Source organism: Spermophilus citellus (genome assembly GCF_964194105.1).
Source record: "Spermophilus citellus genome assembly, chromosome: 17".
Taxonomy (NCBI): Eukaryota; Metazoa; Chordata; class Mammalia; order Rodentia; family Sciuridae; genus Spermophilus; species Spermophilus citellus.
The window spans coordinates 41,083,341-41,096,036 of NC_138199.1; the positions used below are offsets into that span (position 1 = coordinate 41,083,341).

Genomic DNA, 12,696 nt, shown 5'->3' on the forward strand with positions numbered 1-12,696 from the left:
AAGTAATTAAAGAAAGATATTTCAGGGATATACAGGAAGAGAAAAACTTCATTTCTATTTTTCAAAGATTAAAAATGTATCCATATAGATTAAATACATGTTAATAATGATAAATCACTTTTACATAGTTCAAATTTTTAGTGATTCTAAAAAGGAAATTTCTAACAACTTGAAAATTTTGTCCCTAAAGAAGACTGTTAATTCATTTAACTAAAGTGACATATACTTTCCATAACCACACTATTAAGTCATGATTACTCAGCCACAGAAGCAGATGTGGTGGTTCCCAGACAAAATGCACATTAACAGCTCAGTTTCTTGTCCTTTGTTCATTCTCAAGAGTCTATTTAGCCTATACCTTGACATTTTAGAGTGCATTAGCTGAATTTCATGAGTTCTTAAAACATTACAATTTAATAATTCCTAAACATAACCAATTTGAACTTATAAGAGTTTATAGAAAAATCCAAATAAAAAACTAAAAACAATATTTTGGTCAAAACAATTTTAAAAGTTTTAATGCCCATCAGCTTAATATACATAATTGAAATTCCTGAGGGAGAGGGTTGCAGAAAAATACTAGAAGAAATAATGGGCGAACATTTTTCAGGTTGCTTAAAAGTATTAACTCATCAACCTCCAATCTAAGAAAATGAACAAACCTCAGTCAGGATTAATAAAAAGTAAAATAAAACATAAACTGCTGAAAATCATAACTGTCAAATCATAATCAAATTATTGTAACATGAAAAGGAGAAAATCTTAAAAGCAACAGGAGTGTATAAACATAACACATTATCCACAGGGAAAAATGAACAAGATTTTTTTTTTTATCAGAAATAATGTAAAACAAAAGATAAAGAGAACCTGTGACTTTAGAACACAGGGGAAAATACTCTTCAAAAATAAGAGAAAACTGGGCTGAGGATGTATTTCAGTGGGAGAGAGCTTGCCTGGCATGCAGAAGGCCCTAGGTTCAATTCCCAGTATTGAGCAAAAAAGAAAAAAAAAAAAAAAGAAAACAATCACACACACAAAAAAGCCCCCCCCCCCAAATAAAACCAACGAATGACATGTTTACAAGGAAAATATAGCATGAAAAGTATAAAGAATGTGAGCAGGAAAATGGCGAATACTACTATAAGGTTGTTACATTACACATGAAATAATAAAATAACAATATGAAACTCACCTTAGTAAGTCAAAGCTATGTGTTGCAAACCTCAGAGCAAACACTGATTTTTTAAAAGTACAATAAATAAGCCAATAATAAAATACAAAAAGTTTCCATTTAAAATAATAAAATATAAAAAATTTCCATTTAAAAAGGGGCAAGAAAAGATAAAAATAAATGGGACAAATAGTTTTGAGGGTAGTAAACCTAAACTCAACCATGTTGATAACTATATTAATTGTAAATGGACCAAACATATGTATGAAAAGGCATTCATTGTGACTGGATTGTATATGCTCTCTTCAAGAAATATATACACATATACATCAAGACCCAGAAAAGTAAAAGTAGAATCAGAAAAAGATAAACCATTTAAAAATAATCCTAAAGAGATGGAATGGCTATATTAATATCAGAAAAAGTACACTTCAGAACACAGAATATTATAAGAGACGAATAGGGACATATCATAATGACAAAAGGGATAATTTTAATCTTATTTTTCTTTTGAAACAGGGTCTCACTAAGTTACCCAGGCTAGTCTTGAACTTGGGGTCCTCCTGAGCTGCCTCAGCCTCCTGAATTGCTGGCATTACAGGTGAGTGTCACTATGCACAGCTACAATTTTAAATGTGTATACATTCAATATCACATTGGTGAAATACAAACAGCAAAAACTGACAGAACTAAACAGGACAATAAACAAATCCCTGATTATAGATATAAATTTCAACACCAATCTTTCATTAATTCATAGAATAGACTAATGTTTGATGTAGATATAGAAGATTTGAACATAGAAAACCCCACGCAATAATAGCCAAATGCATATTTTTTTTCAAGTAGACAAAGAATACTTGCCAAGAGAGACCACCACATGCTGTGTTGTAACATGAGTCTTAACATATTTAAGGGAATCTGCCAAGTGGCAAGGTAAAGATAATACAGTGAATACTTCTTTTTTTTTTTTTTTTAAAGAGAGAGTGAGAGAGGAGAGAGAGAGAGAGAGAGAGAGAGAGAGAGAGAGAGAGAGAGAGAGGGAGGGAGAGAATTTTTAATATTTATTTTCTAGTTCTCGGCAAACACAACATCTTTGTTGGTATGTGGTGCTGAGAATCGAACCCGGGCCGCACGCATGCCAGGCGAGCGCGCTACTGCTTGAGCCACATCCCCAGCCCCAGTGAATACTTCTTAAGGAAAAGTGGCAAATAAAGGTCCTTTTTAAAAAATACATACATTTTTGTAATTCAGTATAGTCATTCTAAGTCAACAGAAGAGTTTAGCTGTTTGTGACATATTGGACATCTGGTTTTGTTTCCTTTCAAAACCCCATATATCTAGTCTCATGGGCTGTATTATACTATATTTTCCAATGGAATAGTGTTGCTTTATCCAGGATAAAAGATGTAGTACTTGGCCAGCAAGACTATGGATAAGAGCAAAACATAGTTATATCAAAGGATAAGATTTCCAGTAAGAGCAGACATAGATATTTGTGAAAAAGCATACTTTTTAAACTTTTTAAAGCTCTTTTTAAATAAACTTAAAAAGTTACACTTCCACAGTTTATGTTCTTTTATAAGTAGTATAATAAAGTAAGTTTTAGTGTTTAAAAAATATTAGCTCAAGACAATCAAATGGAATCAATTTTTACTTTTGCTTCAGTCGTAGTAATATTAGTTCTAATTAGGACAAATGTAGAATTTAAAAAATGGTATTACAAAAGGCAAAATTACTCTTCTTAAAATTATAACAAATGAAAATATCTTACTCTGGCAGGGAAGAGAAGTTTTAAGTAATGTCCTGATAATAGTGTGGCATCTATATAAGCCCAGAGGAAAATGTCCTGATGTCACAAATTAGTTTTGTTTTTTTTTTTTCCTTTTCAACAGCTCAGGGTATCCTTGACAAGTGCCCTACCATTAAGCTCAGCCCTTTTTTTAAAAAAATAATAATAATAATAATAATAATAATAATTTTAAGACAGTATCTCATTAAGTTATCTGGGTTGCCCTCAAACTTACCATCCTTCTGCCTCAGCCTCACAAATAGCTGGTATTATAGGTGTGTGTCAAAAAGCTGGGCACAAATTAGGGTCTTTGTTAGGCAGGGTTAATTCATTCATATGCTATTTTGTGGGAAAAACTGTATTCAGAAAATGATGAAACTGTTTGTAATTACTGCTTCATTTGAAACAAATAATTTTTCTGGATTTTGAACTTATCAAGTTCTTTGATGATTTAATATAATCGTTCCTCCCTTCACATACTTATAGCATTCAAGAACCTGACTAGGTTATATTCATGTCTATGTTTCATCAAGGAATGTATATAATTCTCGAAACCATAGAGAAATTGGGATACCTTGGGGTTTTAGAGCCATCTTTTAAAAACTAAAATCTAAAATGGTCATATAAGTTAGTTATGGGCCTAATTTTTGCCAAGCCTCTTTATCAACCAAGATGAAGAATAAAATATGACGTTAAGAATGCAGTGTGTGTGTGTGTGTGTGTGTGTGTGTGTGTGTGTGTATTCCTAAGGAAGACAAGCAGACAGGAGTCAGACATTCTTCCACTTAAGGCAGCTCACTTAGAACTGATAAAACATTCCTGAAGACTGGAGTTGTTTGCACAACATCTGTAATGTCAATTCATAGCCTAATCCATCATCTATACACAGAAGTCAAGTGAGATCCCAAAGGCAAAATTTCCAATTAGTTTTGTCTGGAAAGTTCAGGGCAAAGGTAATAAAATCAAGAATCCTGTGCTGATTCACTGGGAAAACATTTGTTTGCCACACTCCTTCACTAAGGAACAAAAGGAGTCAGTGGTTAGTCTGAAATGTGATTCATTAGGAATATCGGGGTGATAAATAAATGAAAGGGGATGGCAAATGGTTGTCTGTAACAGTCTTGCAAAACCTTTTTTTTTTTAAGGGGACTTTAAAAAATGCTTTTGCTACCAACCAAGAAAAGCCCAGGACCGGATGGATATACAGCAGAGTTTTACAAGAACTTTAAAGAAGAACTAATACCAATACTCCACAATCTATTTCAGGAGATAGAAAAAGAGGGAGAACTTCCAAATTCATTCTATGAGGCCAATATCACTCTGATCCCCAAACCAGATAAAGACACCTCAAAGAAGAAAACTAGACCAATATCCCTAATGAATTTAGATGCAAAAATCCTCAATAAAATTCTGGCAAATCGTATACAAAATCATATCAAAAAGATCGTGCACCATGATCAAGTAGGATTCATCCCTGGGATGCAAGGCTGGGCTGGTTCAATATACGGAAATCAATAAACGTTATTCACCACATCAATAGACTTAAAGATAAGAACCATATGATCATCTCGATAGATGCAGAAAAAGCATGCGACAAAGTACAGCATCCCTTTATGTTCAAAACATTAGAAAAACTAGGGATAACAGGAACTTACCTCAACATTATAAAAGCTATATATGCTAAGCCTCAGGCTAGCATCATTCTAAATGGAGAAAAACTGAAGGCATTCCCTCTAAAATCTGGAACAAGACAGGGATGCCCTCTCTCACCACTTCTATTCAATATAGTTCTCGAAATACTGGCCAGAGCAATTAGACATACAAAAGAAATTAAAGGCATTAAGATAGGAAAAGAAGAACTTAAATTATCACTTTTTGCAGATGATATGATCCTATACCTAGAAGACACAAAAGGGTCTACAAAGAAACTACTAGAGCTAATAAATGAATTCAGCAAAGTGGCAGGATATAAAATTAATACGCATAAATCAAAGGCATTCCCGTATATCAGCGACAAATCTTCTGAACTGGAAATGAGGAAAACCACCCCATTCACAATATCCTCAAAAAAAATAAAATACTTGGGAATCAACCTAACAAAAGAGGTGAAAGATTTATACAATGAAAACTACAGAACCCTAAAGAGAGAAATAGAAGAAGATCTTAGAAGATGGAAAAATATACCCTGTTCATGGATAGGCAGAACTAACATCATCAAAATGGCGATATTACCAAAAGTTCTCTATAGGTTCAATGCAATGCCAATCAAAATCCCAACGGCATTTCTTATAGAAATAGATAAAGCAATCATGAAATTCATATGGAAAAATAAAAGACCCAGAATAGCAAAAGCAATTCTAAGCAGGAAGTGTGAATCAGGAAGTGTAGCGATACCAGATTTCAAACTGTACTACAGAGTAATAGTAACAAAAACAGCATGGTACTGGTACCAAAACAGGCAGGTGGACCGATGGTATAGAATAGAGGACACAGAAACCAATCCACAAAATTACAACTATCTTATATTCGATAAAGGGGCTAAAAGCATGAAATGGAGGAAGGATAGCATCTTCAACAAATGGTGCTGGGAAAACTGGAAATCCATATGCAACAAAATGAAACTGAATCCCCTTCTCTCGCCATGCACAAAAGTTAACTCAAAATGGATCAAGGACCTTGATATCAAATCAGAGAATATGCGTCTGATAGGAGAAAAGGTTGGCTCCGAGCTACATATTGTGGGGTTGGGCTCCAAATTCCTTAATAGGACACCCATAGCACAAGAGTTAATAACAAGAATCAACAAGTGGGACTTACTTAAACTAAAAAGTTCTTTCTCAGCAAGAGAAACAAGAGAGGTAAACAGGGAGCCTACATCATGGGAACAAATTTTTACTCCTCACACTTCAGACAGAGCCCTAATATCCAGAGTATACAAAGAACTCAAAAAATTAAACAATAAGAAAACAAATAACCCAATCAACAAATGGGCCAAACACCTGAACAGACACTTCTCAGAGGAGGACATACAATCAATCAACAAGTACATGAAAAAATGCTCACCATCTCTAGCAGTCAGAGAAATGCAAATCAAAACCACCCTAAGATACCATCTCACTCCAGTAAGATTGGCAGCCATTATGAAGTCAAACAACAAGTGCTGGCGAGGATGTGGGGAAAAGGGTACACTTGTACATTGTTGGTGGGACTGCAAATTGGTGCAGCCAATTTGGAAAGCAGTATGGAGATTTCTTGGAAAGCTGGGAATGGAACCACCATTTGACCCAGCTATTCCCCTTCTAGGTCTATTCCCTAAAGACCTAAAAAGAGCATGCTACAGGGACACTGCTACATCGATGTTCATAGCAGCACAATTCACAATAGCAAGACTGTGGAACCAACCTAGATGCCCTTCAATAGACGAATGGATAAAAAAAATGTGGCATTTATACACAATGGAGTATTACTCTGCATTAAAAAATGACAAAATCATGGAATTTGCAGGGAAATGGATGGCACTAGAACAGATTATGCTAAGTGAAGCTAGCCAATCCCTAAAAAACAAATGCCAAATGTTTTCTTTGATATAAGGAGAGCAACTAAGAACAGAGCAGGGAGGAAGAGCAGGAGGAAAAGATTAACATTAAACAGAGACATGAGGTGGGAGAGAAAAGGGAAATTGCATGGAAATGGAAGGAGACCCTCTATGTTATATAAAATTACATATAAGAGGTTGTGAGGGGAATGGGGAAAACAAAACAAGGAGAGAAATGAATTACAGTAGATGGGGTAGAGAGAGAAGATGGGAGGGTAGAGGAGGGGGGATAGTAGAGGATAGGAAAGGTAGCAGAATACAACAGTTACTGATATGGCATTATGTAAAAATGTGGATGTGTAACCGATGTGATTCTGCAATCTTTGTAATGTTTTGAACAACCAATAAAATAAAATAAATTAAAAAAAATGCTTTTGCATAAACAGGAATTCTACTCCTCAAATTTTTTAAACCACTGCTTTTCTCATCAAAGTCAGAAAATAAGAAAAAAAAAGAAAGAAAATAATTTACCTAGAATTATGATCCACAGTAAATAATTCTAAGTTAAGGTGTAAAACTAAATGATCCTAAATGAGCACTGAAAAGTTTAATAAAATAACATTTGTGCTACCTAGGGCAAGAACATGAGATTATATTGTAAAAGTGCAAGTATAAAATTGCTAGCTAAAACAAAAATAGTATAAGTTCTATAGTATTAGTTCATGCTCCAATTAGTAAGTACTGTCTTTGAAGGATTAATCCTTATATTAAGACATATTTAGCATTTCTTCTCTAAATCTAAGCAACTTTAAAATGTTTTTAAATTGATAGATAATAACTGTATGTCTTTATTGAGTTCAGTGTGATATTTGGTATATTTATATGTTGCATATTGATTAACTCAAGATATTTAGATTATCCACCATCTTAAACATTTGTCATTAAAGCTAAGGAACTGTTCATCATGAAGTTGACTTAAGTGGTCAGAAGAAATTAATTACATATTTATAGAGAGAGCTATAAAAATTTGTTTAAAATTTATATCCAATAGAACAGATTTAGCTAATTGAATATTCTTAGGTTTCCTTTAAGCACACATTAATAAATAGTGACTTAAGGGCAGGAAGTTATCCAGTCTGTGCATACCCCTTTGCTTGGCAAAAATCCAGGCCTATGTTCTAGAGACCATGGTTTCCTCTTTTGATGTGGTGATGCTCTTAAGGGTCAAAATATGAGTCATTCCTTGAAGAAGACAGGGAGAAGAGCCATCATGCCCCCATTAAACAAAAGGCAAACAGACTTTTTCTAAGAAGGGCCTGTTGGTCTTCCCGAAAGAGCCTTGAGTCACTCACTAAATTCTTACAATGACAGTCATTATGCCTATAGAAAGCAATATTGAGTCATACCAGAACATTAACTTTTGGTAATTTCATCCTTTTCTGTCTTGAAGGATACATAGGTGATCAATGAAGCAATAATCAGAAGTCAAGCAGAAATGAAACTGAAGAGGTTGGTTGACAACTTTTAAAAGGAATTACTGCATGGTAAAAAAAAAATTACTACAATATTTCAATTACTGATACTAGTTCACATTTCATTTAAATCCATATCCATGCTGTTTTCCAAATAACATTTACTTTTAGCAATAGCCAAGAGGAAAAGAGTATAAGGAAGAAAAAAATAACTTTAACAGTATAGAATGCTATAAAGTATTTGTTCACTAAAGGAAGCAGGGTGCTCTATACAGAGTTTTTCATGAATTAGAAAGCAATCAAGATGTCAGATTTTTAAAAGGTACAATTATTACGTGTTTTAATAATGAAATAACCCCAAACTTTAAAATATACACAGGCATCCAAATCTAACACAGGGGCAAAGAGCTCACAACTATCTTTCCTTATATTTAATTCATAACAGCCAAGTTTAATTTTTCTATGAAAATAATCTTATTAAACAAATGGTTCATAAATACCCACTCAAAGGATATAGCTTCTGAGAAAATTTGGTCTATTCTAAAACAAAATTGAATAGTTCCAAACTTTTCTACTTCCAAGCCATCTCTAGGAAAGAATTTTGTTTTAAACTAATCGGCAGACCTTAATTTAATTTATTTATTTATATGTGGTGCTGAGAACCAAACCCAGTGCTTCACACATACCAGGTAAGTGCGCTACCGATGAGCCCCAGACCCAGCCCTAGATTTAAATTCATATTAAAGAATTTTAATATGCAAAACATGAAAAAACTCTTCCATTTTGATTTACCAATGTGAGAAAACCTAGTGGTTAAAATATATGTCAGGGAAAAATTTTCAGCAAAATATATTTATCCTTCCATCCTAAATGTTTGGCTGCTTTTCAAAATCATGAAATGACTGTTGTTAGGCGGTCATGGAGTTGGAGCTGTTCTAGATGCTTGACTTCAGTTAGACCTTTGAGAAGCTCACATAGCTCTGCCTATGGTAAAAGCTAAGGGAAGAAGTTTGGGAGTGTTTGGCCCTTTCTAACAGCAGAGGAATTGGTGGTGGTGCCTAACAGGAGTCCTCAGGCTTTGGGATGAAGGGAACATCACATCATTTGGAAAGCATCATAATAAGACACACATGTTGTGCCACAACTGTGGCTCTAAGGACTACTACCACCTTCACAAGAAGCCTGTGGCAAATGTGGCTACCCTGCCAGGTGCAAGAGAAAGTACAGCTGGAGTGCCAAGGCTAAAAGACCAAATACCACTAGGACTGGTAGAACAAGGCACCCAAAAATTGTATACTGCAGATTCAGGTATGAATTTGGTGAAGGAATAACAACTTGGCATCAAGTTCATTTTGAGAGTTTCAATGATTAACTGCCAAATAAATGTTCTTTTTTTTTTTTTTTTTTTAAAGATCACTGGTAGTTTTTCTTGTCTTTACAGTTCTTAGTCTAGAAACTGAGCTTATCAGAAAAGGATACAGAACTTTGTTCAATCTTTGCACAGGAAATTGCTCCACCTAGTGTCAAACTGTACATACATCACAACACAGTACTGTACGTTGAAGCCAATGGATTCTTTGTTGTTGCTAAATAGAAAACTTTATAAATCGTTAATGGCACATATAAGTTTAAAAATGGCCCTTTAATCATCATCTTGTAATCTGATGAACCATAATGAATATGCATAAAACGAAGCACATCTGAGACATACTTCTTAATATGTACAAAATTTCCTATTTTTGTTAACCTAATTGTTTACAGAATTATAAATCATACTTTTCTGTTAATGGCAAATAATTACAAGTTAGTTACTAAAACAACTTCATTACTTCTCTCAGATGTTTTATTTTTCATTTAGTACTGGAGATGTATTAGAACCCAGGGCCTCACCCTGGGTGGCTATTATTGTTGTTGTTATTATTATTATTTTGTGTGGTACTGGGAATTAAATCCAGGAGTGCTCTACCACTGAGTTATATTCCTAGCCTTTTTTAAATTTTAAAACAGGATTTTGCTAAATTGTTGAAGCTGACCTTGAACTTGTGATCCTTCTGCCTCAGCCTCCAGAGTTGCTGGGATTATATGGTACACCACTGCTCCCTATGCCATTGTTTTTAATATCTAAACTTAAAAACTTTTGGGGCTCAGGATGAGCTCAGTGGTGCACACTTGCCTATTATGTCTGAGGCCCTGGGTTCAATCTCCAAAACTGGGCAGAAAGAAAAAAAGAAGACAGCTAACTAGCTCATTTAGTCTCACAGACTCAATATGCTTCTTCTGGTATACTATATATAGTCAATGATAAACTACAAATTGCAGATTAAATACAGCTGCCTGTTTTTGTGAACAAAATTTTACTGGAAAACTCCCAATCATTCATGTATTGTCTATGGCTGCTATATAATTACAATGACAGATCTGAGCAGTTGCACAAATACTGTATGGCCCTCAAAGTCTGAATAACTACTATTTGACCCTTAACAGAGAAAGCACGCTTTCTACTTCTAGGGTAGAACATTATTAAGGTAAAAATTTTGACTTATCCAAATGGGCCATACATCCAAATGTATCCACTTTGTGCAAACATTAATGTATTGTTTTTACTCGGGGTATAATTTCCAGGACACCAGAGAATAAATATGCATTCCTCTGTCTTTCATGTACAGGATTTGCAAAAAGGAAATCTGGTGCGTGCTTGCTAAGCGTAAGATGAATCTGTCAGTAAATTTCAAGGAATTAATAGTGAAGAGAAGATTAGAAAGTGTTAGCTTAGAAAAATCTGTCAGCCACAGCTTTTTTAAAAAATGTGATCTATGTAAAAATATGAGTAAAGTAAATGAATCAGTAGCGTGTATTACTTGCTAGGCAAAATTTGCTCACACAGATGTCAAAAAACGAACAAAAACCTGTCTGCATAAACAATAAGAACAGAAGAAATATAATTCATACTTTACATTTAACTTCTAATTTGTTATTGAATTACTATAAAGATAAATCAGATCTTATTAATACACTGAATAAATGATAAAAAATCACCTCTTAAATCATTCATTGAGCCTGTTATCTGTTTAAGTAAACTGAAGACAAAAAGCATATTAAAATATTGTTCACATAGCAGGAACAGACATAGTTTAATTTGTTGGAGACACAATAAGGGGATGTACTAATGCTCAATATAAAACTATCTTGCAAACTAGGAGAAAGTTGTATAGAGACTAGATTGTTTTTCATCAATAGTCACAATTAAGGCTCAGATGTTAGGATAGAATGTTTTGCCAATAAAAGAAGTCTAATTATTCTGTCTATTCCTCCTTACGTAGGCTTCATGATTTTAGTTTAATTACATTATTCAACATATACTTAATGAGCACCCTAACACAAAACAGGCATTGTTCTGGACACTTGCAATACAACAGCAAGAAAAAAAAACACTTGGTCCCCAAAGAGCTCTTATTTTAGAAGTGAAGCTCACATTTTTTTCTTATTTTAGCTAACTGTACTCCCATACTCTATCCATTCCCCAATATTTGAAACCTTTCCTACTGTCTTTCTTTAGATCAGGCATTCATTAGAGTTTACCTTGGACATAGCCTTCTAACTGGGTTCTTGCCTTCTAAATGAAGTATACTTTCAGTCTCTTCCCCACAAAAAATACATTACATGATGCTGACAGAGTTATGCTTCTAAAATGCAAATGTTAATTCTTTTCTGAATTACTTTTTGGGATGTATAAAATCTAAATTCTCTAGTCTGACTTTCAGAGCATTCTATAGTTTAGAATCAACTTATTTTCTTACATGGGGCTCATTTGCAAGAGAGTAGGAATTCTACATTCTCCTATACCTTTCCATCAACAAACTCATTTCATGAAGTTTTCCTATTTCTTCCTCCAAGCAAATTCTTCCCTATTTTAGGGGTTCTATAATAATTTTATAATAATACTTGTTACAATGATCTGCAGTACAATGATCTGCAGTATAAGTATTTATATAAACATCTCTTCAGTTCTATATGTTTAATTCCTTTTATAATAAGGTGATTTTTTTCCTGTGTGTAGCGCTGGGAATTGAACAGGGCCTCATACATGCTTTACCAGTGAGGTATGAAAAACCCAGTTACCTGTTCAGGATTTTTAAAGAAAAATGAAATAAGTTAGTACAGTAACAATTTTATGAAATACTTATTTATTGACTCATTTTTTATGGTACTGGGGATTGAACCAATCCAAAAATTTTTTGGATTGGCATGGTGACAAATTCTATTTCCATTTCATGGAAAAAACAATATATATATATATATGTATATATTTTTGGTAGTACTGGGATGGATGGGATGGAACCTACAGGGGTGCTCTCCTACAGAGCTACACCCCCAGCCCTTTATTATTTCTTATTTTGAGAAAGGGTCTTGTTAAGTTACTGAGGCTAGCCTCAAACTTGTGATCCTCTTTCCTCAGCCTCTTTAGTTGCTGGGATTGAAGGTGTATACCACCATACCCAGCTAGGAAAATATCTTTATTTTACACTACTGACGTGATTATTTACTACATGTAGAATCCTCTGTTAGTAGACATTTTCTAAGAGTACTTTAAAGATCCCATTCCGGGGCTGGGATTGTGGCTCAGCAGCAAAAGCATTTGCCTCACACATATGAGGTTTGAACCTCAGGACCACATAAAAATAAATAAATAAATAAATAAAGGTATTGTGTCCGTCTACAATTTAAA

At 34.1% G+C, this 12,696-nt stretch overlaps 1 protein-coding gene and 1 long non-coding RNA gene across 5 annotated transcripts in view; one reads left to right on the forward strand and one right to left on the reverse strand.

Moving 5' to 3' along the window:
• VMP1 (vacuole membrane protein 1) overlaps positions 1-12,696 on the reverse strand; it is a 119,450-nt gene that overhangs the window by 71,395 nt on the left and 35,359 nt on the right. The window contains exon 1 of one of the 4 annotated variants that reach the window (XM_081270453.1): positions 7,905-8,034. The exons of the other annotated variants lie outside the window; for them this stretch is intronic. Coding sequence (XP_081126579.1) covers positions 7,905-7,955 — 51 coding nt within the window. The 5' untranslated portion in view covers positions 7,956-8,034. Of the gene's footprint in view, positions 1-7,904; positions 8,035-12,696 lie in introns of those variants that run through there. 4 annotated transcript variants of the gene reach the window in all.
• The window catches only part of LOC308635743, a 573,614-nt gene that overhangs the window by 4,664 nt on the left and 556,254 nt on the right, over positions 1-12,696 (forward strand). The window lies entirely within an intron of this gene.